The following is a 23,633-nucleotide window of genomic DNA, read 5'->3' as shown; positions in this document are numbered from 1 at the left end:
AATTCTTTTCTCTCGGAATATCCGACCTTCAAACTCAGAAAGGAACGCACGAGAAACGGAACGTTTCGAAGTCTATCGGAACCAGTCCAACGAAGAACGATTACAGAGGAATGAGAGAGAATAACAAGGCCTAGTGCGAATTAACTGGAGGAGGAGGAAGATACGATAGTACGAGGTGAGTAGCAAATAGTAATAACAAACAATGTACTGATCGATCAAGTCGAGAGAGAGAGGGGAGAGTGTCTATGCGAAACCATACAAAACAAACGAAAAACGAAAAGCGTCTAAATCCTCACGAGAAACCAAACCAAACCATTGTTAACAACCCCGCTATCACGCTGACCATGCTCGTCGTAGTCGAGTGAATTGCACTCGATGTCCTCCCGAATGTCTCCCCTGCCATAACGGCCGTCGTAATCGTATTAGCCGGTACGAGTGTAGTCCTGACTGAAACCGTTCCACTGGGTCCGTACAACCCTGGAATCGCCGTGATATTCCCGTTGTCGCCCGCCCCTCCACTCGCGCTCCCCGAGGAGGAACCGGAAGAAGGATGACGGGTTGAGTTGGAGAGAGTTGCGAAGCCGACGGAAGGGGGAGAGGCGCGATAGACTGAGTAGACGTTTTTAAGGAAGGAGGCACCGATCTAGGGAAAGAGAACGCGTCAGCGAGAGGAGGAGGAGGAAGGGAGAAGAAGTAACGCACGACCCAGGACACTTTCGAGGAGGAACCGAAAGAGAGGTCAAAGAATGCGCCGAGACAGGTTGAGCGATTCGTTGTCGAGTCAACACCGAAGGGACCGAGATTGAAATCGCTTGAGGACATGTTGTATGCCTGCGCGTGGTCAGAAAAGTTCAGCTCATTGCAAGAAAAGCGAGGGTAGGAGAAAGAGAGAACTTACGACTCCTCCGAAAGTGAGCGTTACCTCGACATCGTGTTCACAAGGATACGAATAATAACCTTCATATAAGAAACGCTCTCAGCGCTGTACCTTTCATCGACAGGAACGAGACTTTACAGCGCACCTGAATATCTTCCCGTCGCCGCCTGCGCCCCTTCCACCTGACTATACAAATTGCCCACGACTTCTCTCGGCCCACCAATCAAAGTCGTCCCCGTATCGATCGCGACGTACTGAGGTTCCCCGCCTCCCGACGTCGAGGTAACATTCGTTCCATTGATATTGACTTGATCCATCGGAATGACCCAATAACTCTCCATTCCGCTAGGAATGTCGACATAGTTGATCTCGGAGGAGTAGAGGGAAGCATTCAGATAGCCGATCGTGAGAGATCCTCCGGGTTCGACGACGGAGGCGGTGGAGACGTTGTTGTACCGAGTGAGGGAGACGGCGAATCCTGGGAAAGGGAGGACGGAAGCAGCGAAGAGGTTTTGCCAGAAGGGGGTGACGCGAGAGGCCGCGAGAGGTTGCCAACCGAGACCTGGAGGAGCGAAGTTTTGTGAGCGAGAACTTCTTTCGCGCGTGAGAGTGAAGAGAGTCTCACCCATTAAACCACTAATGCCTTGCCCTAGTAAATCTCCATTGATATCCTCGATCAACGCAAAAGCCTGACTCGAAACGTTATAACCCGCGAATCCAACATAATCTTGCCAAATTTCTCCCATCGCGCTCCCACCACCGTATTTCACCGAAAAAGTCGTATTCATATCTAATCGAGTTGAAGAGAGAGTTGTGTTGTAGAGGGGAGTGGTCGTTTGACAACCGGTCAGGGAGGAACAGTTTGTTGAAGCGATCCAGAGATCGGCCGAACCGGTATCGAGAATACACGACATGTATTGAGGTGGGACTCCGATTGCTACGGGCGCGAAATATGATCTATCTCGACTCAATGCATCGTCGGTTTGAGATGAAGAGAGAATGTAGGGAGACGAACGCACAAATCTGCTTCATAATTTTGAATTCTCACTAAACCTACCGGTCCCGTCGGCGTCGGACTCGTTTGAGGGCTCGTTCTCGTCTCCGTCGTCGTCGTCTCGACTCCACTAACCATTCCACTGACCGTACTCGTTGCTACCGATCCACCACTGCTCGTCGTTGCTCCAACTCCCGCGGTTGAAAACCTCGTTTGCGCATTACTCGCTTCCGGCTGAACTTGTTGTTGTCGTTTCCGTAATCGCTCTTCTGATAGAGTGTACTTGTTTACGACTCTCCCTTTTTCCCGAATGGCCCATTCTCGAACGAGTTCTCGTTGCTGCGAAGGAGGAGTTAAACGTTTATTCAGGGCGTGGAGATGTCCGTTTTGTCGGTACAGGGGGACGTGCATCGTTACAGCATCTTCGAGTGTCGTTGGTAGAGTCGAAGAGGTAGGTACGGATGAAGGAGTGGGAGTGGGAGATGAAGAAACGGGGGAAGGGGAAATGAGAACGAGGAGGGCGGCAGAGAGGTACAGGAGAGTAGAGAGCGTAGGGGGTGGTATTGATCGGTCTCGGGACATCTCGAGCGGATGGGAGCTTCAGGCTAGGTTGATGAGATGGAGGAGGCGAGGTAATCGGCTCGAAAGCAAACTAGCGAAAGGGGGACTCTAGTCGAGGTTGTCGAGTGTCGCGCTGCCTGTTGCAGGTCGTTGGAGGTCGGGGAGAGTGGAAAAGTCGTTGGTAGGGAGAATCGAGAAGACTTGGCGCGAGGGAATCTCAAGACTTGGAATTGATCGCGCGAATTTGATGAAAACCTCTCGACTTCTTCCAGTTCACTCGTTCGCGCTGCTTTGCTCGAGTCTGAATGCGAAGGGGTTGGAAGAACTGCGCGCGCTCGGTCCCTCTATCCGCTCAGTTCCCGTCTCTTCCTCGCTTCTGCAATTCTTGCTCTGCTGCTCTGCTTTCTCTCGATCTCTCCAGCCCAAGAGCACACGACGACGAATCGGAAAGTTGGTGGTGTCGTCACTCGAGTCCGCGGAAGTTCCGACACTTCAACACGGATCCCTTCTTCCCGCAGACCTCTTTCAGAGAACGTTCCCTCCTCTTCTCATCACACACCTTCTACCTTGAAATAGTTCAGCACGATTTCGATGCGACTCCATCATTCACGGCATAGCTCTCTCGATACGTCTCTCATCGACAAACAGCAACACTCTACTTCTTCGGTTTTGCATCCTTTTGCGCCCACGCGCGCTTCGACCCCATATCGACCCCCGGCTTTCGGCCCTTACGATGCGGAACAGACGGAGGGTCATGCAGAGTCGGGAGCAGGGTCAGCAGGGTTGTTCTCGAGGGAAGCGAGGAGGAGGTCTCGTACTCAAAACTCTGCATCTTCTCGCTCGCTTTCTCCTCATACCGAGCTTTACCGTTCAGAGCCATTTCACGAGATTACTCATACCGATGACGAGCGGCACGATCAAGCATTCGAACCTATTCCTGCGTCCTCTTCCCCTTCTTTTTCGTCCCATTCTCGTCCTTCCCGTCCACGATCTCGCTCCTCCTCTTCCTTCGTCTCCCACACCAATCCCACTTCCTCCGAATCCTCCGACGATTCTTCCTCGATTCCCTTCTCACTCACTTCCGATCCCTCTGCGCTCTTCGCCCCAACCTCCTCCCTCTCTCGTCGTAAAATGCATAAACTCGATCGAAACTTCCATCGTGAGGAACGGAAACGCGAAGAAGGAGGGTTGAGAAAAGTGAAAGCGGGGATGGAGATTGCGATGGGAGTGAGTCGGTTGTATAAAGAGGAGAAGAGGGAGAAACGAATGAATGGCGGAGGAACGATGAGTGGGCGAGAAGGAGCAGGAGGGCCTGGGAACGGGTTCGGGGCAGTGGAGGAAATGTTAAAGGGCATGGAGAAGACGATTGAAGGGCAAGGGAAGGAGGGAACACCGGGACAAACAGCTCAGCAACCTTCGAACGGGAAGAAAGATTCGATTAACGTTGAACAACTCGTAGCGGGTGCGGCTGGAGTCGCTGGAGTAATCGGATTGGCAGGAATGGGGTGGGAATGGTATAGAAAACACGAGAGGGAGAAACGATTACAGTTAGGGAACGAGTTGACAAGACGTGAGTGGTGGCCTTTCTTTCAGCGTTTCTTCCCGCCTCTGAGAGGGTATGGATCTCGCTGACCAAAGGATTTCCATCCTCATACAGCTGCTTCGGCTCCGGCAAGATCACCTACGACTGAACATCCTCTAGATCATTCCACGTCTTTTTCAGCTGTGTCCGCTTCTCTTCATCGTGCGTTTTCCTCCATTTCTCTGTACCAGCGCAGTCGAACAGATACTGACGTCAGTCTCTTCCCTGGACGTAGCGATTCCTCCTCCGATCAACACACTGCCTCCCGTTCCGAAGTCAACTCGGGAACAACCAATCTTTATTTCCCATCTGACTCCATCTCAACACAAAACTCTCCAACATGCCGCCGCCGCTCTCTTACTCAAGCATCACGAGCGACATCTCAATCACCAATCCCAATCTCGCGAGAATGGGTCAGGAGGGAATGGGAAAACGTATCATTACGATGAGATTGGGTTGATCGTTGGAGCTGTCGCGGGAGGATGGAAAGAGGTGACGGGATTAGTCGAAGAGGGATTGAGAAAAGTTGGAGCGGGGAGGAGATCAACTCGTCCGTCTTTTGTCTCTTCCTTTTCTCCTTTGCGAGAGAGAGCCAGAAGCTTACTCGAGTGTTTGTTTTTTTGGTGAACTGGTCGAATAGGTCTCTTTGGAGTCGATTTGAAGGAACTGACGAAACATGAAGGAGTTGTCTCGAGTCATGGGATCGATCCGAATGCTCAAGGCTTTCGAATTCCTGAGCTTTTGGATCATTTGATCACGGCGCTCAAACAATCCGGTACGAACCACTGGTGACTCAGTCTTCTCCTTAGCGCGTGTACTGAATTGTCGGCATTTTCGTACAGATATGTCAATCTCCGGGATCCTTCGCGAATCAGGAAACGTTCGACAAATCCTCGATATCATTCACGCTCTCGAGTTCGCTCTCTCTTCGTCTCATCATCTTTTTCTGACGAGAGCTGATTAGCTTGAATGAGAGTAACAGTCACTCGAATGGCTCGAATGAGACGGTCCTAGATCTAGCGAAACTCGATCCAATCACTCTCGCGAATCTCTTCACGAAATTCTTGGGAGCTTTGCCGCATCCAGTGTTGACGCATCATTTGTTTGGATTGTTTATTGCGACATCACGTGAGTCACTCTGCTTTTTTCACTGTCACTCAACGAACGAAGAAAGACCGAAAAAAGGAAAGGAAAGCGGAAAAAACTGACAGTGTCGAGCTCGAATGGTTGAATCAGATATCCAACGTCCCGGATTGAGGAGAAGAGCAATGCATCTCGTAATCTGTCTCATGCCCAAAGTCGTCAGTCTCTCCCATCTCCCTCTTCCTCCTTCGTTGTCCCTTCGAGAATTGAATTGAGCTGAGCTTCTATCCCTTCTCTCGAACGTTGGCCTCGACAGAATCGAGACGTAATGGAATGTATCTTCCTCTTCTTATCGTGGCTGTCGAAACACGCACATTTATCAGTAATCGACGGGAAACAAATGGATCTTACTGGAATCGCGAATGGTGCGTTTCAGCTCTCCCCTCCTTTTCTCTCTCTCCTCCCGATTCGAGCTTTTTACTGAAAGGTCAGAAAATTGTCGATGTAGCGATGGCCCCGGTGCTGCTGTCACCGAAGAACCGAGATCCTCATCCAGACGAATTGAAATCGATGATAGCGGCCGTTTTGAACTTGTTGGAAGATCAACATATCCTACATGGTACGGTTCTCCGTCCATTTCTCCTCTTTCATCCTTTCCAACGTGAGAGCTTATGTGGAGTGAACGGACTGACGAGTGACTCGGTTGGGAACGATGTAGAGATTCCATTGGAATTGGCTCATTTGTTACATATCGAACCGCCGCCGAAACCGAAGGATGGGTCGCATGACGTCGCAGGGTTCATCAAGCATCTTTTTGATCGATTGTGAGCCTCAAGGCGTGTGTCAGAGCCCAAGGAGGCGAAACTTGGACCAAGCTCAAGTTCTGAACTCTCCATCTCTTGTCTCGAGTTCTTTTTGTTCTCACTTTTTTGTATGTAGCTCCTGTAATTCGTGTCATTTTGTAGAAGACTTCCCTTCAACCGCGAAATCGGAGCCTCGCTCTCAGGGGTTCCACACGAGAGGGATTCGAAGAACTTTCAACGACGACAAGTCAGACAATTACACCGAGAGTATTACAAACCGCTTAAGTCGATCCTTCATTCACGCCCAAAGAAGACGTCTCTTCACATTTCGGCCCACCCATTCCCACCTCCCGCCGCGGATCCCCCTCCTCCTCCTCCCGCCAAAACCCCAACGACGAAAATAACGACATTCGCTCCAACTCCCATCGATAAACCTCTATAAAGTTGTCTAACCCCACCCAACACACTACCCCTCACTACTTCTCCTTCTCCTCCTCCCTCTGCATAATCCTCCTCGACGTCTTCTACTACAACTTGAGACATCCCAGAATTACTCCTCCTCATCTCAGGTTTCCCTCCCCCTCCTTGTCCCTCTCCCGATCCGATTGAACTCATCCGTCTGCTCATTCGTCTCCTCTTCGGTGGTGGAAGTTTCCCAGTTTCTTCAGAAAGGATTTTCCAACCGCATTCCCAAAAACCTCTATAAGGACTCGGTCTCAACTCGACACAACTCCTCCAAGGTTTCCCGATCCCTCCTGCCCTACCGGCTCTCACAAACGACGCACGGGATTGAAGTTGGAGTCGTTTTCGAATCGTTTCGATCGGGATCGTTAAGAGGAGACTCGTAGAGGATAACAAGAGTTCGAGGGAAGAGTAAACGAGTGGTGAAGTCGAAGGTTCGACGTGAAAGTAACGAGTTATGACGAGTGGGATTGAGAAATGTAAGAGGGGTTTCAGGAGGGATTCGATTAGGGTTGGGTAGAAGAGGTTTGGATGGAAATAAGTCGTTTTGAGTCCTCCTTCTTCCTGAAGAATCGTTCGTAGGGTCGAGAGAGGGTTCAGGGAGGAGTATTTACGATGAGAAGGTTGGGAGGATTGAACGATGAGACGAGTACGGACTAAATCGAGAGGAGAGAGGAGGAAGGAAGTGATGGAATGAGAGAGAGTCGTGAAGAGTAATAAAGGGAGGGGTCGGGGGGAGTAGATCAGGGGAAGGGAAGTGAATGAAGGGAGGAATGAGAAGGGAGAAAAGAGGAGCGTGAGAAAGGAGAAGAGGGAGGGTTGGAGAGAAGTCGAGATCGTATCATAGATGAAGGTTGTTAGTTGACCTGACACGCTTGGAACGTCTATCAGTTCTCCCCATTTCGATGAGAATAGATAGAGAGCGTTTCCTAAGAGCGTACCTTTCCAAAGTGCTCCGTAACCTTCACCTTTCCACCTCGAAATGGATTTAATCATTTCCCACACCCCTCCTTGTACTACAATCGGCATAACCCATTCAGGTCTCGTTATCGTCGTCAAATAACCCGATGGATCCGTCGTTCTCACTGAAGGCGACGAGAGAGGAGGAGCTAAGTGAGAAGAAGAAGATGAAGGAGGTGCGAATCCAGGTTGAGAGACTGATGTAAGATCAGAGAAGTAGGCTTCCGCTTCGGATTCATCTCGAATCTATACTCACATCGCACCTTGTTCAGCGGGAGAGTACGGAAGAGAGAAGAGAGAAGGAAGGAGAAAGGGAAGAACGAACTATATCATCCTCTTTCGAATCGTCCCCTTGATGATTCTCATCCAACATTTCCAACACTCCACTCCTCGGTACCCATTGCACCTGAGCCAATGTCTTGCCTACCTCGAAAGGTTGTACCAGGGCTACTCCAGTGAAGGAGAGTAATGAACTCGTGACGAACGCTTTCAATAACGTACCTCCTGAAGGTAATCCTCCTCCTCCTCCTGGTGATTCGAATTCCGGTAAAGAGGACGCGTAACGATCTGTTGGTGGGTAGCGTAAGGAGGGAGGGACAGAGGAAGCGGGAGCCGAAGAGGAAGAGGGGGAGGACCAAGAGAAATCATCCCGAGAGGCTGGGGTCGAGTAGGGACGTAATGGGTGTTGTAACGGCGGTTGTGGTTGAGTATCCATCCCTGGATCAGCGAAACGGGGATGTCTGCCAGAAGAGAGAGGGAGAGAAGAGGCGCGCAGCCTCCCAAACAAGTCTCTCTCTCTCGTTCTCTTCTACTCACTCGCCTCGTAAAGGGTGACGGATGTCATCAGATGATCCGGCTATCTCCCTCCCTCAGCGCGACCACGACCCTTCCTCAGAGCATGAGATCCAAACGAAACTAACTGCACTCCGCAAACACCGTCATCCCACTACTTCCTCCTCTACTTCTCGAAAGGATTCGACTGCACACGAGATCTACCTCGAACGAATTCGAGCGCAACAAGATCTAGTCGATCAGGATTGGTTCGAAGGGGGAGTTTATTCGAGTTCGGGAGGGATTTTCGAAGGAGGTAATTCACCGAGATTGGCGAGTAGGGATAAGTTGAGAAACGTTGAGGAAGCGGTTAAATTGAACGTGAGGAGAGCTGGGAGCAAAGCAACGGATACGTTCAGGAAATTCAGGAATTCAAAATCGAATCTGAATCGAGGAGGAGGAAAACGAAAATCAATCTTCTCAGTAGCTCAACCTCGAATCACAGTTCAAGATGACAATAACGACATACCTCTCGAGCCAACGAATCACGCTCCAGGAGGAGGAGGAGGAGGATTCGGAATAACGCCTCAACGAACAAACTCTTCTTCATTCAATACGATCCTCCTCCCTCCTTTCGATCTCGCTCGATACCGCACCACTTCCTCCCAATCTACCCTCTCTACAGTCGATTTCATCCCTCAACGACCAACCCCTTCTCCTTCTCTCCATCCATCCTCTTTCTTTTCCCACGAGAATGAAAACGAGGACGAACCTCCTCCTTTGAGAGTTCCAACTCCTCCTCCATTCCCTGGTTCCCCATCTCCAATAGAAAATCACTACGATTCGACTCCGACATCCCCTCGTCCGAACTCTCCCCCCTCTCTCCCGTCGTCGCCAAATCAGAATTTCTTGAATCTGATCGGACTTCCTCCCCTCGAGGAAACCTCGTCTCCTTCTCCGACTTCTCCTAGTTCCTCACTTCGGAATTATCTCTCCCATCCATCCTCACCTCCAACTACAACCACCGCGACGGGAAGCAGTTCAACGATCGAACCGACCCTTTCCCCCTCGCCTTTGCCTTTACCGTTGGCGCATCGAAGAACTCTAACAATCGATGATTACTCCCCTCCCTCTCGACGAGATTCCTCTACTCTCTCTTCGTTTCTCTCTTCGAATCGACATCACGGTCATGGTCATGGTCATCATCATCATCGAGGAGAGAGCGGAAACGGAGGAGGAGGAAAAATGTTGAGTCACTTGAAGAATTCGTTACACCTTCAACAGATCAACACGCACTCCTCCACGGCCTCGACTTCGGCTTCGGCAAATTCTTCCAGTCCCGGTACACCCTCTAACGAACGAGACCGGGAAAGGCGTCCGAAACTTACCCAATCCCCTACGGAATTCACCACCGCGACGACTGAAGCTCAAGAGAAAAGAGGACAGAGGATGTCTAAAACTCGAGCGAAAGAAGAACTTCACAAACTCCTCTTGAAACGTAAACGCTTCCTCTCTCGTAAAGATCGGATCCCATCCCTCATCCCTGGCTCGTCGGAAGAAGGAGAGGAAGTGGAGGAGCAAGAGGGGAAAGGGATTGAGAAAGCTATAGTTGAACGATTGAAAGTTTTGGGTGCATTGGTCGATGAAAAAGAGAGGGTTGAGACGGATATTTTGTGGGAACACCAAAGAGGGTACGTCTCCTCTCTTCCCTTCCCTTCCCTTCCCTTCTCTTCCATCTCCCTCCTTTCTCTCTTCTCGCTTTCCTCCATGCTAACCCACCCCCTCGTGTGAGTGAATTCTGACAGGTTATTAGTGTTCGGACTCCCGAAATTCTCTTCCGCAGCTCTATTCCAGTTTGACCCCTCGGTCTGGACGGACGAGAATTTGAAGAGTAGTCCTTATACTCCTAGGGATTTCCCTTGTCGACCTTATTGGAGGTGGAGAGATCGAGAATTCATGGTTGATATGGGTGGAGATCGGGACGAGGAAGGTAAGTCTTCCATCCCTTCTTAGTGGTTTCCGTTGTTTTCTGCTGGGAGAGAGAGAGAGAGAAAGCTAATGAGATGAGATGAGATGGGACGTATGATTTGGGTAGGATGGAGTTACTCGACTTTTTTCCACTCGAAAAATTGGAGAGGTGAACCAACCCTCTTACGTTCTTTCGTTCGTCGACGTCGTTGGATCCGTACCCGAATCTACATTCCTCTCCTCCCCACCATCAGCACCAGCACCAACTCTCCTACTCCTCATCAATCTGAATCCGAAACGTCTGGACCTTTTCTAGCGATCGATGGAACCCCCGCCTCGGACCAGGAAGAAGGAATCCCGGACCAGCGGGAAGAGGGAGAAGGAGAAGTGAGAGACCTAAGAACGGCCTGTGAATGTCTCCCTTTAACGAGGGAAGAGAAAATCGCTTTATTCTCCTCCGTCTCCTTCTGCTCCACTTCCTCCTCTTACGGTCCTTCCTCTTCGGCTTCGAATTCGAATTCGGCTTCGCGGGCGGCATTCGATATTCCTCCAATGAATCCTTTTATTCCATTCCGATTGATCCTCGAACATTCTCATCAATCCCAATCAGAATCAGGAGGAGGAAACGGGAACGGGAACGGGAACGGGAACGGGAACGGGAAAGAGATGGTCTGGAGGTCTGGATTGAGGGAGATCAATGAACGACGAGTTAAAGGAGTTTTGAAGAGGTTCGCGAGGATCGATCGAGAGAGATTAAGGTTCTGGAAGATCTGGTTAAGGGTCGACGAGATCTCACCCTCGTTCTCTGGAATTGGAGACGCGGGAAAGGACGAGGAGAAGGAGCGGGAGAGGGAGAGGGAGGAGGGTTACGAGTGTCAGGAATGGAGGGAATGGAGAGAAGGGGAAAAAGTGGGAGGGTGGGAGGAATGGTTAGAGATTCACGATCCAGAAGAACTGAACGACGACGAAGAAAACGAAGAAGCTGGAGAGAAGGGAGAGGAAGATGGGAAGAGTGAGAGGAGGAGGAAAATGAGTTGGAGGATTAAAGAGGAATCCGAGGGAGGATTCAACGACGACGCAGAGCAAGAGAGATCAGAGATGAAGAATCGACGAAGGAAAGAAGGAGAGGAAGCGGAAGGAGGAGGAGTAGGGAAACCTGATCTCGAAGATGTTTGGGATCTAATCGAATCTCGCGTACGTCTCCCGTCTCTCCAACTCTGCACCTCGCTCTGATAAGTGACGTCAAACTGACTTTCGCGGTTCGTGACTGTGATTTAGTTGGATTCGATCCTCCTCCTATTTGACTACCATCTCACACGACTCGCATTCCTCCGACTCCTGATCGTCTGTCATCCACTCGCTTCGACTCCTCCTCCCTCCTCCTCAAAATCTTCCCAAAAGGCCTTCACGCACAAGCATGAAGGGTGGGATCTCCCCTTCGAAGAACGGAGGAGGAAGAAAGAAGTCGAATGGGAGAAACGATTGAGATGGGTTTTGGGAGTGAAAGAAACGATCGCGAGGATGGAGGGTGGGACGAGCACTCCAATCGTTCAAGGAAAGGAGAAAGGAACGGAAGAGGGAGAGGGAGAGGGGGAAAAGAAACGAGTCGATAGAACGAGGAGTGAGAGGAGGATGAGGAAGGGGAAACAGAAGGCGATTTATCTCGATGATTGAATGTCTGATTCATAATCCACCACTACTACTACGAATTCCTAATTCTCGCTGGCCTGTTTGCATTGTCCTTTGTTGTCCGCATCGTTTTTCTCCCAAGTTTTTATCAGTTTTCTGTTCTCTCGCTCATTTCTTTGTTGATTGTTACCCTTCCTCTGCTATTCGTGCCATAATACTATCTTGCTCCTGTTCCACTCACAAGAACCATTCTCGCAATGAGCAGAGAGAGAAATTCAAGAGTGAGCGATTCCATAAGGTATGACAACAAGTTTTTGCCAAGAGACAGAGAGAGCGACAGCGGAGTAATAAGTTAAGTAAGAATGTATGTAGTGAAGACAAGCTGATAAGGAGGATGACAGGGCAGAAAAGATAAAGGTAAAATCCGAAAAATGAAAATCCAAGCTTGAAAGCATCGAGCTCTTTCGCTCTTCAGATTTCTAAGCGGTTTCCACGGCGGGTACGAACGTCGGAAGTGGCGGCACCATTTTTTCCGACCCTCTCACTTGATCGACCTCGACCGTGACTCCTCCCAAATTCCCTTCCTCTAGCGACAGTTGCGAAAGAGGTCTCGAGTCTACGTATTGATGAGCGTTTTCATGACGAGTTGACCATCTATCACTTCAAACTCATCAGTATTCGTAACCTCACGAGGAGAGAGGAGGAGAGAAGGAGAAGGAAGGAAACTGACCTCCATCTTCGTAATTTCCGTTCTCTCTGACCCGAAGTCGTCGGTTCTTCCCAATCGTTCATCTCGTGACACATTGGTAACACCAACATGCACTCTTTCTCCCCTCTCAGCATTTCTTCGAGTCGGGCTTGTCCATCGAGGAGTTCTTGATTCGATACGAGCGAGTAAGAGAGTGGATTTTGGGGATCTCGGGAAGTGATAGAGGGGTTGGAACCGATACGGGAGAGAGTGGAGAGCGCTTCAGTAGGAGAGAGAGGGACGGGAGAAGAGGAAAACGAGGGGTGGCGGGAAAGGAATTGGGTCATGAGGGAAATCACGAGGGAGGAATGCGACAAGGCGAGAAGGTGAGGTCCATCTGTGAGAAGGAATCTCTCTCAACTCAGCGGTGTGCGACACGAGAGGTGAGATGGGCCCGCGACTCACCGGATACTCGTTGGAATTGCATTTCTTTCGCAGATGTGAAGCATTTCGTGAATGTCTCGATATCTTCGATTGGAAAAGCTAGATCTCTTTCTCCCTGTAAGGCACATTGTGTGAGTACGAGTAGTGGCCAAAGATCAGAGCTCAGCTTACCTGAATCATTAGAATGGGTTGTTTGATCGTTGCGAGCAATTCTGGCGTTAAACGAGGGTGCTGAAACAACGAAAGACTCGTCAGAAATGCCCATCGACAGGTAACGAGAGAATCGACGCACTCGGTGATTCGGTACACCTGCCATCCATACTTCCCTCCCTTTGAACGGATTATACTTCTGTGAGCATCCAAAAATGAACCCGGTCAGTCTCCACTCTCTTCGCGAACAGAAGAAGGTGCATCGTTCTGATACTCACTCTCGCGATAGTACTAATCAACCAATCTTTGATCCTCTCCTGATCTTCCCCCGGTCTCTTATCCCCAAACAAGAAATCCGAGATTGCGCCTAAAACTTCGACGAATTCCTCTGAAGATTCGGGACCGAACCAACAGTCGTCGACTTCTTGGAATGCGGCTTTGTTACGAGGTTCGGCGAAGAAGGTTGCGACACCGACGAGGATGAGGGAGAGAACTTGGGAGGGAAAGAGGAGGGTGAGCTTGACCGCGGCTGCGAAGAGAGAACGAAATCCATTAGCTTCGTGCTAAATCAAGGCAGAACGTGATCAGGTGGAGGACGCTTACTCTGGAAAGCTGGACCTCCAGCCGCAAAGATGTGAGAAGGAGGAAGTTTGAGAGATTCCTACAAATCAACACGAAAAGTATCAGTCTCCTTCGCCGCTTCGAGCCTTTAAGCCTTCCAGACGCACCATAGCAAAAGCTGTTCAAGTCAAACGCTCTCGATACGTTCAGCCCATGTAAAGACGAAAGAACTGAGCGAAACGGGAACTAACCGACATCGACAGCGCCAACGAAATAATCGAATTCTGGTACAACCGGGTTCTTGCTCCTCCCATGACTCCTCAACTCGAGTAACGTAAGATTGTAACTATCCTTGAGGGCTTCGACATAAGGAGCCAACGCGAGCACGTTCGTCCAACTCGGGGCAATTAGAACCAATGAAGGTTTTTGCAAGTAGTCGTGTGGAGAGTGAGGTTGTTCGTAGTAGAGAGAGACGGAGCCGGGGAGTTGAACGTAGGGCATCCTCTGTTGAGCTTGCGGCTATTTCGTGTGGGAGCGGCGTAGTGCTAGTGTCTAGTGTGGTTCGGAAAAGGTGGAGATTCCGAGTCGACGGTTGGGTGCGATGAGAGCGCGGAGTTAGGGAGTTAGCGAATGAGCGAGCGTGTTGTCTTCGAGAAGTAGGAGGGACGGGGAGAGGGAGAGAGGGAGATGGCGACGCAGCTAGAGTTGTCCGAACAGATTCAGAGATTGCCGAACTGATCTTCAATATTTCTCGATCGCCCGAAATTCAAGGAGAGTCGAGACCCCGATTCGCAATTGAGCTCGAATCCGGAAAGTTTGGGTGAGTGTCTCTTTCCAATCCTTCTCGTTCTCTCAGTGTTCCACTGATTGTCAGGACTCGGATCGAACACTGGTCGATCAGTGTTGATCGGATAGAAGGGTCTCTCTCTCGCGGTGAGGAGGGCGGCTTTAGATTTTTTCTCAGATGATTTCTTCCATGACTTCGTTATCTCGCTCGCTCTGTCTCGTTCAGACTGCTCTCTCGCCAACAGCGAGAACGATGCTCGGAGATCAATACGGTACAGTAGCCAAGAAGCTCGCTCTCGTTCAAGAACCTTCAGGATCGCGAACGAGTACTGTAGCGAACTTGAGGAGATCATCCTACGAGAGAAAACACAAAACTTGTGATTAGACGGGAAAAAGGACGAGAGTAATACAACTACAACTCAGTGGAATACGTCGGAGAGCACAACTTTCATTCACGTTCAGTCACTCGGAAGCTATTCTCGATTCGTTCGTTCGTTCGTCTCATTGGGAGAACAACAACCTCGCGGCCAATTCAGTATTCCCTCCAGTACTGTCCAACAACCTGATCGCTTCTTCCCTTCCGACACCTAGGCCGATCAAGGCTTGGATCGATTCTTCAGGGTGTTTCGACGTTGAGCTCGAGGCGGGTTCGTTTGAGCGAGCTCGTTTCGCTTGAGGTTGAGTCGAGGGGTCGGTCGAGGATGAGGAAGCGGGAGTCGAGGTCGAAGGAGTGGAGCCGAGAGTGTTTCCGGAACCGGGGAAGGGTTTTTGTGCGGAAGAGGAGGAAGCGGCAGAATTCGAAGTCGAAGAAGAAGAACCGGTCGTCGTAACTCCTGGAATCTCGTTCGTACCCACGACGTTTCCGTTCCTAATATGACACCAGAAGATAATCAGCCAAAGACTATAGGGAAAGGGGAGAGATTGAACTCACTCGTCAACTTCAATCTCCGCGAATTGATTCTTTGGCAACTCGTGTTCCGCCAAGAACGGAATTTTCCTCCCCTGAATGACCAACGCATTCTGAGCCAGATCAATACAAGCTTGATGCCTCTTCAACATATCCAATCCAAACAACAAATCGACGTCTTTTCCCTGTGGCACTCCTGACTTTGCTCAGTTTCTGTTTCCAGAGAAATGATGCGAGTAGAGAGAGACTCACTTCGAGAATCGTGAATGAACAACCTAGGAATAATTCGGTACCCATTTTCAATTGAGCGGAATGTACTCGACCGAGGATTTTCGCAGTTCCAACTCCTCGAGCCATTCCGGCGAAACGTTTATCGATCAAACGCATGATTCCACATCGTTCTGCACATTCAGGTGACACTGTCAACGTCGAAGAAAGTGTATCTGTCAGCGATAGTCCTCCAAAGAGCGATAAAGTTGAGTTGAGAGGTGAGAGGGAAAACTGACTGATAGTCGATTGAGCACCCGAATCAACAAACGCTTTAACCGGCACTCCATTCACTTCAGTATCAACGTACAACATATGTACCTGTCCGAAACTCTCCGGCATCTGCTCCATCGCTTGTTCCATATTCTCTAAAACTGCTTCTTGTCGAATCGCTTCTTCGATCTTTCTTTGCGCTTCGATATTGAAGGGATCGGCGTTCAACAAGGAGGATTCGTGTTGTTGTTGCATACGAGCTGATTCTTGCATAGAAGCCATTTGGTGAAGGAATTGACGGAATTTCGTAGGATCGTTTTCGGCGGCGGCAGCGAATTCGGGGTTACTCTGCGAGCAAATCATAGAAGACCTATGTCAGGAATCTCCTGCACGTCGATTGTGAGGCGAAACAAGGGCTTACTGCACGTAATTGAGCCATCAATTGAGGATTTCCGAGTAATTGTCGACGCATCATTTCAGAATCTTCATCCACGTTCCTGATCTCGTCAGAAAAGGAGAACTGCCTCATCAGCTGTAGTCATACGGACAAGGCAGTATCAAACTGACCTTCCAGCGACTGGAGCAGCAGGAGCACCTCCTCGAGCACCTCCTCCTCCTCCGGTTTGTTCGGTAGATTTTTGTCTCAACAACAACATGTCGCCCGATTTGATTCCATATGACTGTAGTCACTGCGCCCTCTTAGCCTTCTCCCTCCCAGGATTGGACTGTGAGAGAGGAGAGTCGTACCTCGAGAGATTCTTTCGGATTCGTCAACTGTCTACCCGAGAAGAACAATAATTGATCCCCTACTGCGATCCCAGACTGTCCATACGTTCCTTCCATCAGCTGCGCCGCCGCGAGAAAGGCTTGTTGGAAGAGGGAGAGGGGGAGCTTACGTCTGCTTCGAGGAGAGCCGCTAGAGATTCCACTTCCATGGATGAATTCACTTCGAGGTTGAAGGTTGAGCCTTCTTCGGTAGCGACCGTCAGGAGCATCGTAGCGGAGGTGTGGAGAGGAGAGAGAGAGGGGAAAAGGTGGCGATGAAGGGGAAGGGAACGGAAGAGTGGAGATAGATTGCTTGCGTGTAGTAGTATGTAGAAGCTGACGAGTCACTGGAGGTGTCGCAAGCGTGTAATGGGTGGGAAGCGAAAGAGGGGAAGATGGAACGAAATCAGTCAACTTTTCGAATGTTCGACGTCGCAAGCGTTTCTCTCGCTCTCTCCGAGCTCGATAACCCTGACGCTGTCTCTCCAAGTACAGTTTAGATCAAAGGGAATGAGAGGCAATGATTGCATGCAACAAATATATTCGGAAAACTGAGTCTTTATAGTTGTTTCTGTTTCGCTGCGATGCGCAACGACTTGGAGATCTCGAACCCGAACAACACCGCGATGAACGTACTGAAGGGTAGAGCACACGAAGAAAGCGAGATCGTTGAGTCAGGACAGTATACTCGCTTGGCGAAGGAAGCAAGAAACTCAACGGGAATACGAGCCAGAAACCGTTAGGAATGGCGAAGAGGAGCCACCAGTCTCGAGAGGAGTTGTGCCCACTATCGCAGATGTCGTTGTCAGTCTCTGCGAATATACGCGGAAGGATAAAAGGCGAGAAGCGAAAGAAAAAGCAAAACTCACGTTGCGGCCCATCCGGATTGCTTTCAATCCCCAACGATCTCTCATCAGTTCCCCTCGTCTTCACACTCAGTTGCGACAGAGAAAGAGAAGGCGCACATGATCAACCAACCAATACAATACAGTCTTTGAAGCCGTCATCAAAACTGCAGAGAATCCGACGAGGATAGCAACCGGACTTTTCCTTCCACTCAACCAAAGGAACGCGAAATTGAGAATCGATTCGACGATATTCATATAAGCTACATCGTAACTCGGGTGAGCTGCAAAGAAGAGGAGAGCGGGGAGGAGGGAGGACGAACTTTGAGCGGAAGTGAAACCTTCTCCCCTTTCGAAATGGGAGGGGGAGTAGACCAAGTCGACTTTCTCATACAGTGCGTACGGCCTGCGTACCATTCAAGAGCAAGCGTGTTAGCCGAGAGGGTTCAGTCAACGTCACCTCACCTCCTTCACGTCTCCCTAACCACCGAGAGGGAATCCGGACGTACGACCAGATCCAATGAAGATCACCACCCTTGAACGATCTAGGTCTCGCCAGGACGAAGCCGATATCCCAGCAGACGGCGAGAGTCGAGATTAGAAACCAGCCGAGGATCCAGGTTGGAGGAGTCCAACTTGCGGAACGAGCTGAGGCGGGAGTGGGCTTGACGAGGGTTTGCGCCATGGTGATATTTGGGCTGAGACGGGACGAGCTAGAGAGAGGAAGAAAAACAGGGAGAGGAGGGGTGATTCGATCCTTAGAAAAGGTCACGTGTTTCGTGAGAATTTTCGCAAGTTTCTCTCTCATGGAATGAGGCTGTACTCCTTCTACAGTCGATAACTAAAACTCGACATGATCTTTCGACAGGCGGAGACCGTTGTCGACAAATACGAAAAACCAACGAATCAATCGTAACGGAGGCGGTCTTCTCTCTCCGGAGTATCCCTGAGGGCTGGATGGTTGGACATTGACGCTGATACGATACTCAGAGACGGGTCCCGGGGTCGAAAAATGGAATCCGGACAACATGGCGGAGCTCAAGCTGAGAATAGCAAAAACGACGGAACTTTGAGCGCTCGCTCTGCCGCTCAGTCCGCCTGTTCTGGTCGCTAAGCTCGCCAAGAGGACAGGAGCATTGCTCGGAGTGTACCCGCCGCGGCGAGCTACCCGAAGGATCTGTGTCGGGCGAAGGAAGGTGTCGTTGTGAAAACCGGACGATGGTTGTTTCCGCTCTCGGACCTCACAACTAGGTTTTCAGCCGTATCGGCCAAAATGAATCGCTCTTCGGAGTACCCCTGTACGGTTGTCGAAGAGTTTTCTCCCCTTCGTTCGCGTCGAGCACCTTGGCTATCCTCCGCGGCTTTGCGAAACTCGATTTTCGCTTCAAGGACTGAAATTCCATCGATTCTTCGCCCGCTTCTCCGTGTCGACAAGGACTGTACGATCGACTAGAAGCTAGCGCTGTCATAACCCGAAGCTCTGACTCAGAATCGGCTCACCGCAAATCGGAACCTACGGAAATTTCTGGAAGGATTTCTGCTCTCTCACTTCGCTTCTCACCTTCAACCATGGCGCCCCGTCCACCAGCCTTACTGCATCTAGCAGCCAATTCATCGCCATCATGCGTTTGTCGGCCGGCGATCCCGCTCGTTCGAAAGCGAAAGAATTCCCCTCCAAAAACCTCATCTACCCGATTCTCGAGCACGTTCATCCCCAGTCAGAAGGGTCGTGTGGGTGGTACGGCAGCTTGGAGTAGGCGATCGATCGGTCAAGCAAGTCGCTCTCGATCTCTCTTCGCTGGGAAATTCTCATCATTCTCTTTTCGTTTGGCTGACCTTCATCATTCGATCGGAAGCAGAGAACGTTCAGTACGACCTCGAAAGCATTGGCAAAGAACCCGTATCAGGTTTTGGGCGTGGGTAAAGACGCTTCGACTTCAGAGATTAAAAAGAATTATTACCAGGTTTGTCTCTCGTTCTTTCAGTCAGGCAGCAAGGACCGTACTGAACTCGAAGAAGTGACTTACAGTTGGCAAAGAAGTATCACCCGGATTCGAGTAAAGAGAAAGGAGCGAAAGAGAAGTTCGTAGAGATTCAAGAAGCTTACGATGCGAGTTACTCTCTCTCTCTCTCTCTTTTCTCTCGCAACGAACTACAGCTGATGAGATAGGTTTGTGAATAGGTATTATCGGACGACAAGAAACGAGCCGATTTCGATCGATTCGGTTCAGCATCTCAACAACCTGGATTCGATTCGGATGCGTATGCTCGCGCAACTTCTTCGTTCGGAGGTTCAGGATTCGGGGATTTCTTCGGTGGAGGAATGGGAGGAGGTATGGGAGGAGGAGGAGGAGGGCCCGGTCCCGACATCTTCGAGTCTTTATTCGGAGCGTTCGGAGGAGGAAGAGGAGGTTCCGCTGGACCTCGACAATCGACCCCAGTTGGAGACGATATCGAAATCTCTTTATCGATTCCATTCATCGATGCGGCGAAAGGAGCTTCGAGAACGGTGGCGATCAGTCCGGTCGTCGATTGTCATACTTGTAAAGGAAGTGGGATGAAGGAAGGAATGAAGAAGACGACTTGTTCGGCTTGTGGTGGATCGGGAACTAGGACGTTTACGATTCAATCTGGGTTTCAAATGGCGAGTACTTGTGCCGCTTGTGGAGGAAGTGGGTCGGTTGCCCCGCCTGGATCGAATTGTGGAACTTGTGCCGGAGTTGGGAAAGTGAGGGAAAGGAGAACGGTCGAAGTCAAGATTCCGCCTGGTGTGGACGATGGAATGAAGATTAGGATAGATGGGAAAGGAGACGCTCCTCTAGGTGGAAAGGGAAGGACGGGAGACTTGTTCGTCAGGGTCAATGTTATTCCTTCGAAAATCTTCACTCGTCAAGGTTCGAACCTTTACGAATCCGTTTCAGTACCCTTCTATACGGCGATTCTCGGAGGAAAAGCACCCGTAAAGACGTTGGATCGAGATGTCGAGATCAGGGTTCCAGGAGGGACTCAACCGGGTGAAGAAATGGTTTTGAGAGGAAAAGGAGTAAAGAAACTTTACAAGGACGAACACGGTGATTTGATCGTCAGATTCAACGTTTCAATGCCTCGGTAAGTCTCACTCATAGGCTCTCTCACCTCTTGCGAGTGCTGACTCTTTTCTTCGATAGTTCTCTCACTCCCGCTCAACGACGAATCCTCGAACAATACGTCGCCGAAACCGAGATCCCTGGTTCTACCGCTCACTATCCCGCTACTTCCTCCTCCCCTTCTTCATCAACCTCCTCTACTTCCGAACCCTCATCTTCTCCCAAGAAGGAATCCTCTTCTCCTTCGACTCCTCCTCCGAACATCGACGCTGCTGGATTCACTCAACAAGCGAAACCTCCTCCAGCTGACGGTACTCACAGTACGTCGTACCCTTCCTACTGTTCGCAGGCATGTTTCTGACTCTCTCGCGTCCATTCTAGAATCGTCGTGGTGGAACACGATGGACGAAGATATTACTTCGACTAAACGACCCTCTTTTGAAGCTACTCCTTCAACGCCTTCTCCCGGCCCTCAACCAACCGAGTCCACATCGCCTTCGTCTTCGTCCTCGACGACAACGACGAAAGAAGGAGCGAAAGAAGGAGAAGAGGATCATACTCTGTTAGGGGATCTCTGGAAAGGTGCGAAGCGATTCTTCGGCTCGGATAAACCTTTCGAGAAGGACCAAACCAAGAAGTAATGAACTGACCTCCTCGAACGTGCACAAAGCTGGGAAGGAGAAAGTTGAGAAAGCAGAAGAAAAAGTGAAAGAAGCTTTGGGTTGTGAGAAGGAGAAGGAGACGACTACCGACCAAGAGAAGGAGAAGAAGGAGACTGGGGAGAAGAAGGATTAGAAAACTGCATGTCTGTGTCGTCGTCGTTTTTGAATCCATGGATAAAGTGATTTATCTTTTGCTGTAACCTCGAAGTCATGAATCAATGAAACTACCTCGCAACTCGCATATCTCTACTCGTCGTCTGTTCGTAAACCTTCCTCCGCAAAGAACGAGAGGGTACGATTGCTTTTTTAGAACAAAGAAACGAAAAGAAAATTGAGTCTCAACGAAATAACACCTTTCACTTCGATCCGGATCTCTCTCCCAGCTTTTTCGACAACTTGAACCCTATCAAAGCCATTGCGCTATTGCCTTCCCCATTCTCTAGCTTTTGCTCGATTCGTGTTGCTCCCGTACTTGATTTTACCGAATTCCAGTTGTTGACAACGAACTCCAGTACGATGGCTTGTACCTCCGGGTAACTGCAGGAGACATCTCCATACAACTCTTCAATCGCTCCTTGAGTGGTGAGCTGAGATTTGAATTTCTCTAAAGCGAGCGCTTGGACATCGGAGAGTTCGAGGAAGTGAGCCAAACGGTAGACGGATTTGGGAGAAACGGGAATTGGGAGTCCAGGTTTTGATTCTTGTTTCATCTTCTGTACCGCCTTCTGACGTTGAACGCAGGGGCTGTCCTCAGAAGTGCTTTGAGAGTCGGGAAATTGAGATCTGAGCGGCGCGAAGGAGATGTATCGAGTCGAGATCCAAAGGAGGACGGCGAGGTAGGTATTGTATGTGGTATCGACAACCCTGATCGTCTTGAATGGGAACGTTTCGAATCCTTTCTCTTCTTCTTGTTTCGACGCCAAATCCGGTTCGACTAGCGCGGCTTTCTCGACGTCCGTTTCAACGTCCGAATCGTCGTAAGTGTAGGGAAGGAGCGGACTTTGAAAGGATGGTTGTTCCGAAGGAGAAGACTGAGAGGCGGTAGATTCGGCGAAATCGGAAGAGAAGAGGGTTTCGAAGTAGGAAGACGCTTTTCGAAGAACCGTTTCGTTTGACCAGATTCGTTGTCGGGTTCGAGGAAAGAAGAAGCAAACGTTGTTGGGTTCACGGGAAAGGAGCGAAGCTGTTGATTTGCAAGACGAGCGCGTGTGAATAGTCAAGAGGAGACGTTAAATCCAAAGAAAGGACAGGAGATTTCGTACCCGTGACATTTGAGGCAATCAAAGCAAAGTCTGTGACTAGGGACTCGCCTGGTGCGGCTAGTTTGATCGTGATTGGCGCTTCGTGGTGCGTAGGATACTGAAACTTGGGACCGTAAAGAGTTGCGGACGTTGCGAAACCCGGAGGAAAAGTCGAGCCCTCCAAAGCGATTTCCCACCGGTCACTAAAGAGGTGTGCCCCTCCGATAGTTATAGTTCCTCCGCGTATCTGCAATGGCTTGAAGTTTGAGCTCGACTGGATGTCCCAACTCAGACAGAATCGCTTGTTCTGATAATCGATCGCGACTTTCAGGTTGAGGCCTTCGAGCAGCGCACATTTAACAGGTTGAGGAGTGGTAACATATGAACCGTGTCCTTGGTGGACATAGAGAGGTCGTAGAACTTCGGTATGGTAGAGCAACATACTTCTTCTGTATTGCCGGCGGACTGTCATTTGCAACACAGGACCTCAAGATACTCTGACTCGTACCCACCGAAGTGCGCTCAAAGCGTTGCGGTACTCTGGGAGGCGGTTTCGAGGTTGATGAGATCAAGATTTGGGGAGCTGCCAGTGGTGAAGAAGGAGCGTTGTAGACACCAATCGAATTGAAGCGACTCTAGGATGTACAGCTCCGGGCTGAACTGGCGGGAGCTCTGGACGTAGGAGACGCGGTGGACGGGGATAGGGAAAGAGAAGAAAGTTCGATAATCCAGAGGGGAGAGGCGTGAACCTCTGGAGGTGGATTTGATTGACGCTGCACGTTGTAGACCGTTCAGAGACGAGACGATGTGTCGAACAGAAGGCAGGATTCGAAAAAGATCCCTCGAAGAGACGAGACGTCCGAGACCGCCTTGAATCCTTACATTCGTCTTCGAGTGCTCATTCCGGCGGACGGCGACCCATACGACGAGTCAGCCGGAGTGCGAGGAGAGAGCGCCGACGTCAGCACCGACGTGGACGCAAACGTCGCACAAAAAGCTGCGAAAAAAGGTCAAAGCAACCTCCGAAAGCGAAAAGACAGGAGAGAGAAAGCAGCTGGAAGTCACGACGATGGTCCCTCGCGTATGAGCTGATCCTTATGACGAAGACGCGTCTAAGTGAGCTCATACCTCGACGAGGAATCCTCCTGCGCTTGAGCGAGGTCAGCGAGGACACAAACCAGAAGTTTCAATAGATATTTTCGCTTCTGGCTCGTGGTGACGGGAGCTTCAGTGACGACAAGGTTGCCTCGATATAGAGACGTAGAGACGTAGAGAGTGAGTCCCCATGGGCTTTCAGTATTGCAAGTTTGTCCTTTGTACTGCGTATT

General features: G+C 50.2%; 9 protein-coding genes across 9 annotated transcripts; 3 read left to right on the top strand and 6 right to left on the bottom strand.

Moving 5' to 3' along the window:
- Positions 1-292: 292 nt before the first annotated feature.
- JCM6883_002134 (pepsin-like aspartic protease) lies at positions 293-2,453 on the bottom strand (the record flags this gene model as incomplete). Its single annotated transcript, XM_076628817.1, has 6 exons — positions 293-643; positions 703-831; positions 899-957; positions 1,023-1,439; positions 1,503-1,834; positions 1,897-2,453. 6 exons carry the CDS (start codon positions 2,451-2,453, stop codon positions 293-295), a joined length of 1,845 nt encoding a protein of 614 aa, XP_076491000.1.
- A 570-nt stretch (positions 2,454-3,023) lies between these two features.
- JCM6883_002133 (uncharacterized protein) lies at positions 3,024-5,925 on the top strand (the record flags this gene model as incomplete). The annotated part of the gene is made up of 10 exons (XM_076628816.1): positions 3,024-4,002; positions 4,090-4,176; positions 4,250-4,564; positions 4,655-4,789; positions 4,857-4,929; positions 4,997-5,142; positions 5,251-5,315; positions 5,414-5,522; positions 5,606-5,716; positions 5,816-5,925. The coding sequence occupies 10 exons, from the start codon at positions 3,024-3,026 to the stop codon at positions 5,923-5,925; spliced, it is 2,130 nt and encodes a 709-aa protein (XP_076490999.1).
- A 296-nt stretch (positions 5,926-6,221) lies between these two features.
- On the bottom strand, positions 6,222-8,037 carry UGO1 (mitofusin complex protein UGO1; the record flags this gene model as incomplete). The annotated part of the gene is made up of 3 exons (XM_076628815.1): positions 6,222-7,228; positions 7,304-7,568; positions 7,648-8,037. 3 exons carry the CDS (start codon positions 8,035-8,037, stop codon positions 6,222-6,224), a joined length of 1,662 nt encoding a protein of 553 aa, XP_076490998.1.
- Positions 8,038-8,159: 122 nt separating this feature from the next.
- Positions 8,160-11,735, top strand: JCM6883_002131 (uncharacterized protein; the record flags this gene model as incomplete). Its single annotated transcript, XM_076628814.1, has 4 exons — positions 8,160-9,784; positions 9,899-10,083; positions 10,189-11,255; positions 11,340-11,735. The coding sequence occupies 4 exons, from the start codon at positions 8,160-8,162 to the stop codon at positions 11,733-11,735; spliced, it is 3,273 nt and encodes a 1,090-aa protein (XP_076490997.1).
- Positions 11,736-12,169: 434 nt separating this feature from the next.
- Positions 12,170-14,034, bottom strand: JCM6883_002130 (alpha/beta fold hydrolase; the record flags this gene model as incomplete). The annotated part of the gene is made up of 9 exons (XM_076628813.1): positions 12,170-12,344; positions 12,421-12,775; positions 12,844-12,937; positions 12,994-13,053; positions 13,115-13,171; positions 13,251-13,501; positions 13,576-13,633; positions 13,701-13,711; positions 13,785-14,034. 9 exons carry the CDS (start codon positions 14,032-14,034, stop codon positions 12,170-12,172), a joined length of 1,311 nt encoding a protein of 436 aa, XP_076490996.1.
- A 786-nt stretch (positions 14,035-14,820) lies between these two features.
- DDI1 (Ddi1p) lies at positions 14,821-16,701 on the bottom strand (the record flags this gene model as incomplete). Its single annotated transcript, XM_076628812.1, has 8 exons — positions 14,821-15,187; positions 15,251-15,411; positions 15,479-15,645; positions 15,733-16,054; positions 16,128-16,203; positions 16,274-16,386; positions 16,454-16,528; positions 16,603-16,701. The coding sequence occupies 8 exons, from the start codon at positions 16,699-16,701 to the stop codon at positions 14,821-14,823; spliced, it is 1,380 nt and encodes a 459-aa protein (XP_076490995.1).
- Positions 16,702-17,030: 329 nt separating this feature from the next.
- JCM6883_002128 (uncharacterized protein) lies at positions 17,031-18,001 on the bottom strand (the record flags this gene model as incomplete). Its single annotated transcript, XM_076628811.1, has 6 exons — positions 17,031-17,106; positions 17,190-17,258; positions 17,341-17,360; positions 17,437-17,579; positions 17,640-17,722; positions 17,826-18,001. The coding sequence occupies 6 exons, from the start codon at positions 17,999-18,001 to the stop codon at positions 17,031-17,033; spliced, it is 567 nt and encodes a 188-aa protein (XP_076490994.1).
- Positions 18,002-18,885: 884 nt separating this feature from the next.
- Positions 18,886-21,197, top strand: JCM6883_002127 (uncharacterized protein; the record flags this gene model as incomplete). The annotated part of the gene is made up of 7 exons (XM_076628810.1): positions 18,886-18,942; positions 19,176-19,280; positions 19,346-19,426; positions 19,499-20,424; positions 20,484-20,722; positions 20,784-20,984; positions 21,073-21,197. 7 exons carry the CDS (start codon positions 18,886-18,888, stop codon positions 21,195-21,197), a joined length of 1,734 nt encoding a protein of 577 aa, XP_076490993.1.
- A 223-nt stretch (positions 21,198-21,420) lies between these two features.
- On the bottom strand, positions 21,421-22,747 carry JCM6883_002126 (uncharacterized protein; the record flags this gene model as incomplete). Its single annotated transcript, XM_076628809.1, has 2 exons — positions 21,421-22,247; positions 22,327-22,747. 2 exons carry the CDS (start codon positions 22,745-22,747, stop codon positions 21,421-21,423), a joined length of 1,248 nt encoding a protein of 415 aa, XP_076490992.1.
- Positions 22,748-23,633: the final 886 nt, after the last annotated feature.

Source organism: Sporobolomyces salmoneus (assembly GCF_050403485.1).
Source record: "Sporobolomyces salmoneus JCM6883 DNA, S_salmoneus_JCM6883_v1_ctg3, whole genome shotgun sequence".
NCBI classification, from domain to species: domain Eukaryota; kingdom Fungi; phylum Basidiomycota; class Microbotryomycetes; order Sporidiobolales; family Sporidiobolaceae; genus Sporobolomyces; species Sporobolomyces salmoneus.
This window is presented reverse-complemented; position numbering and strand designations above follow the sequence as displayed.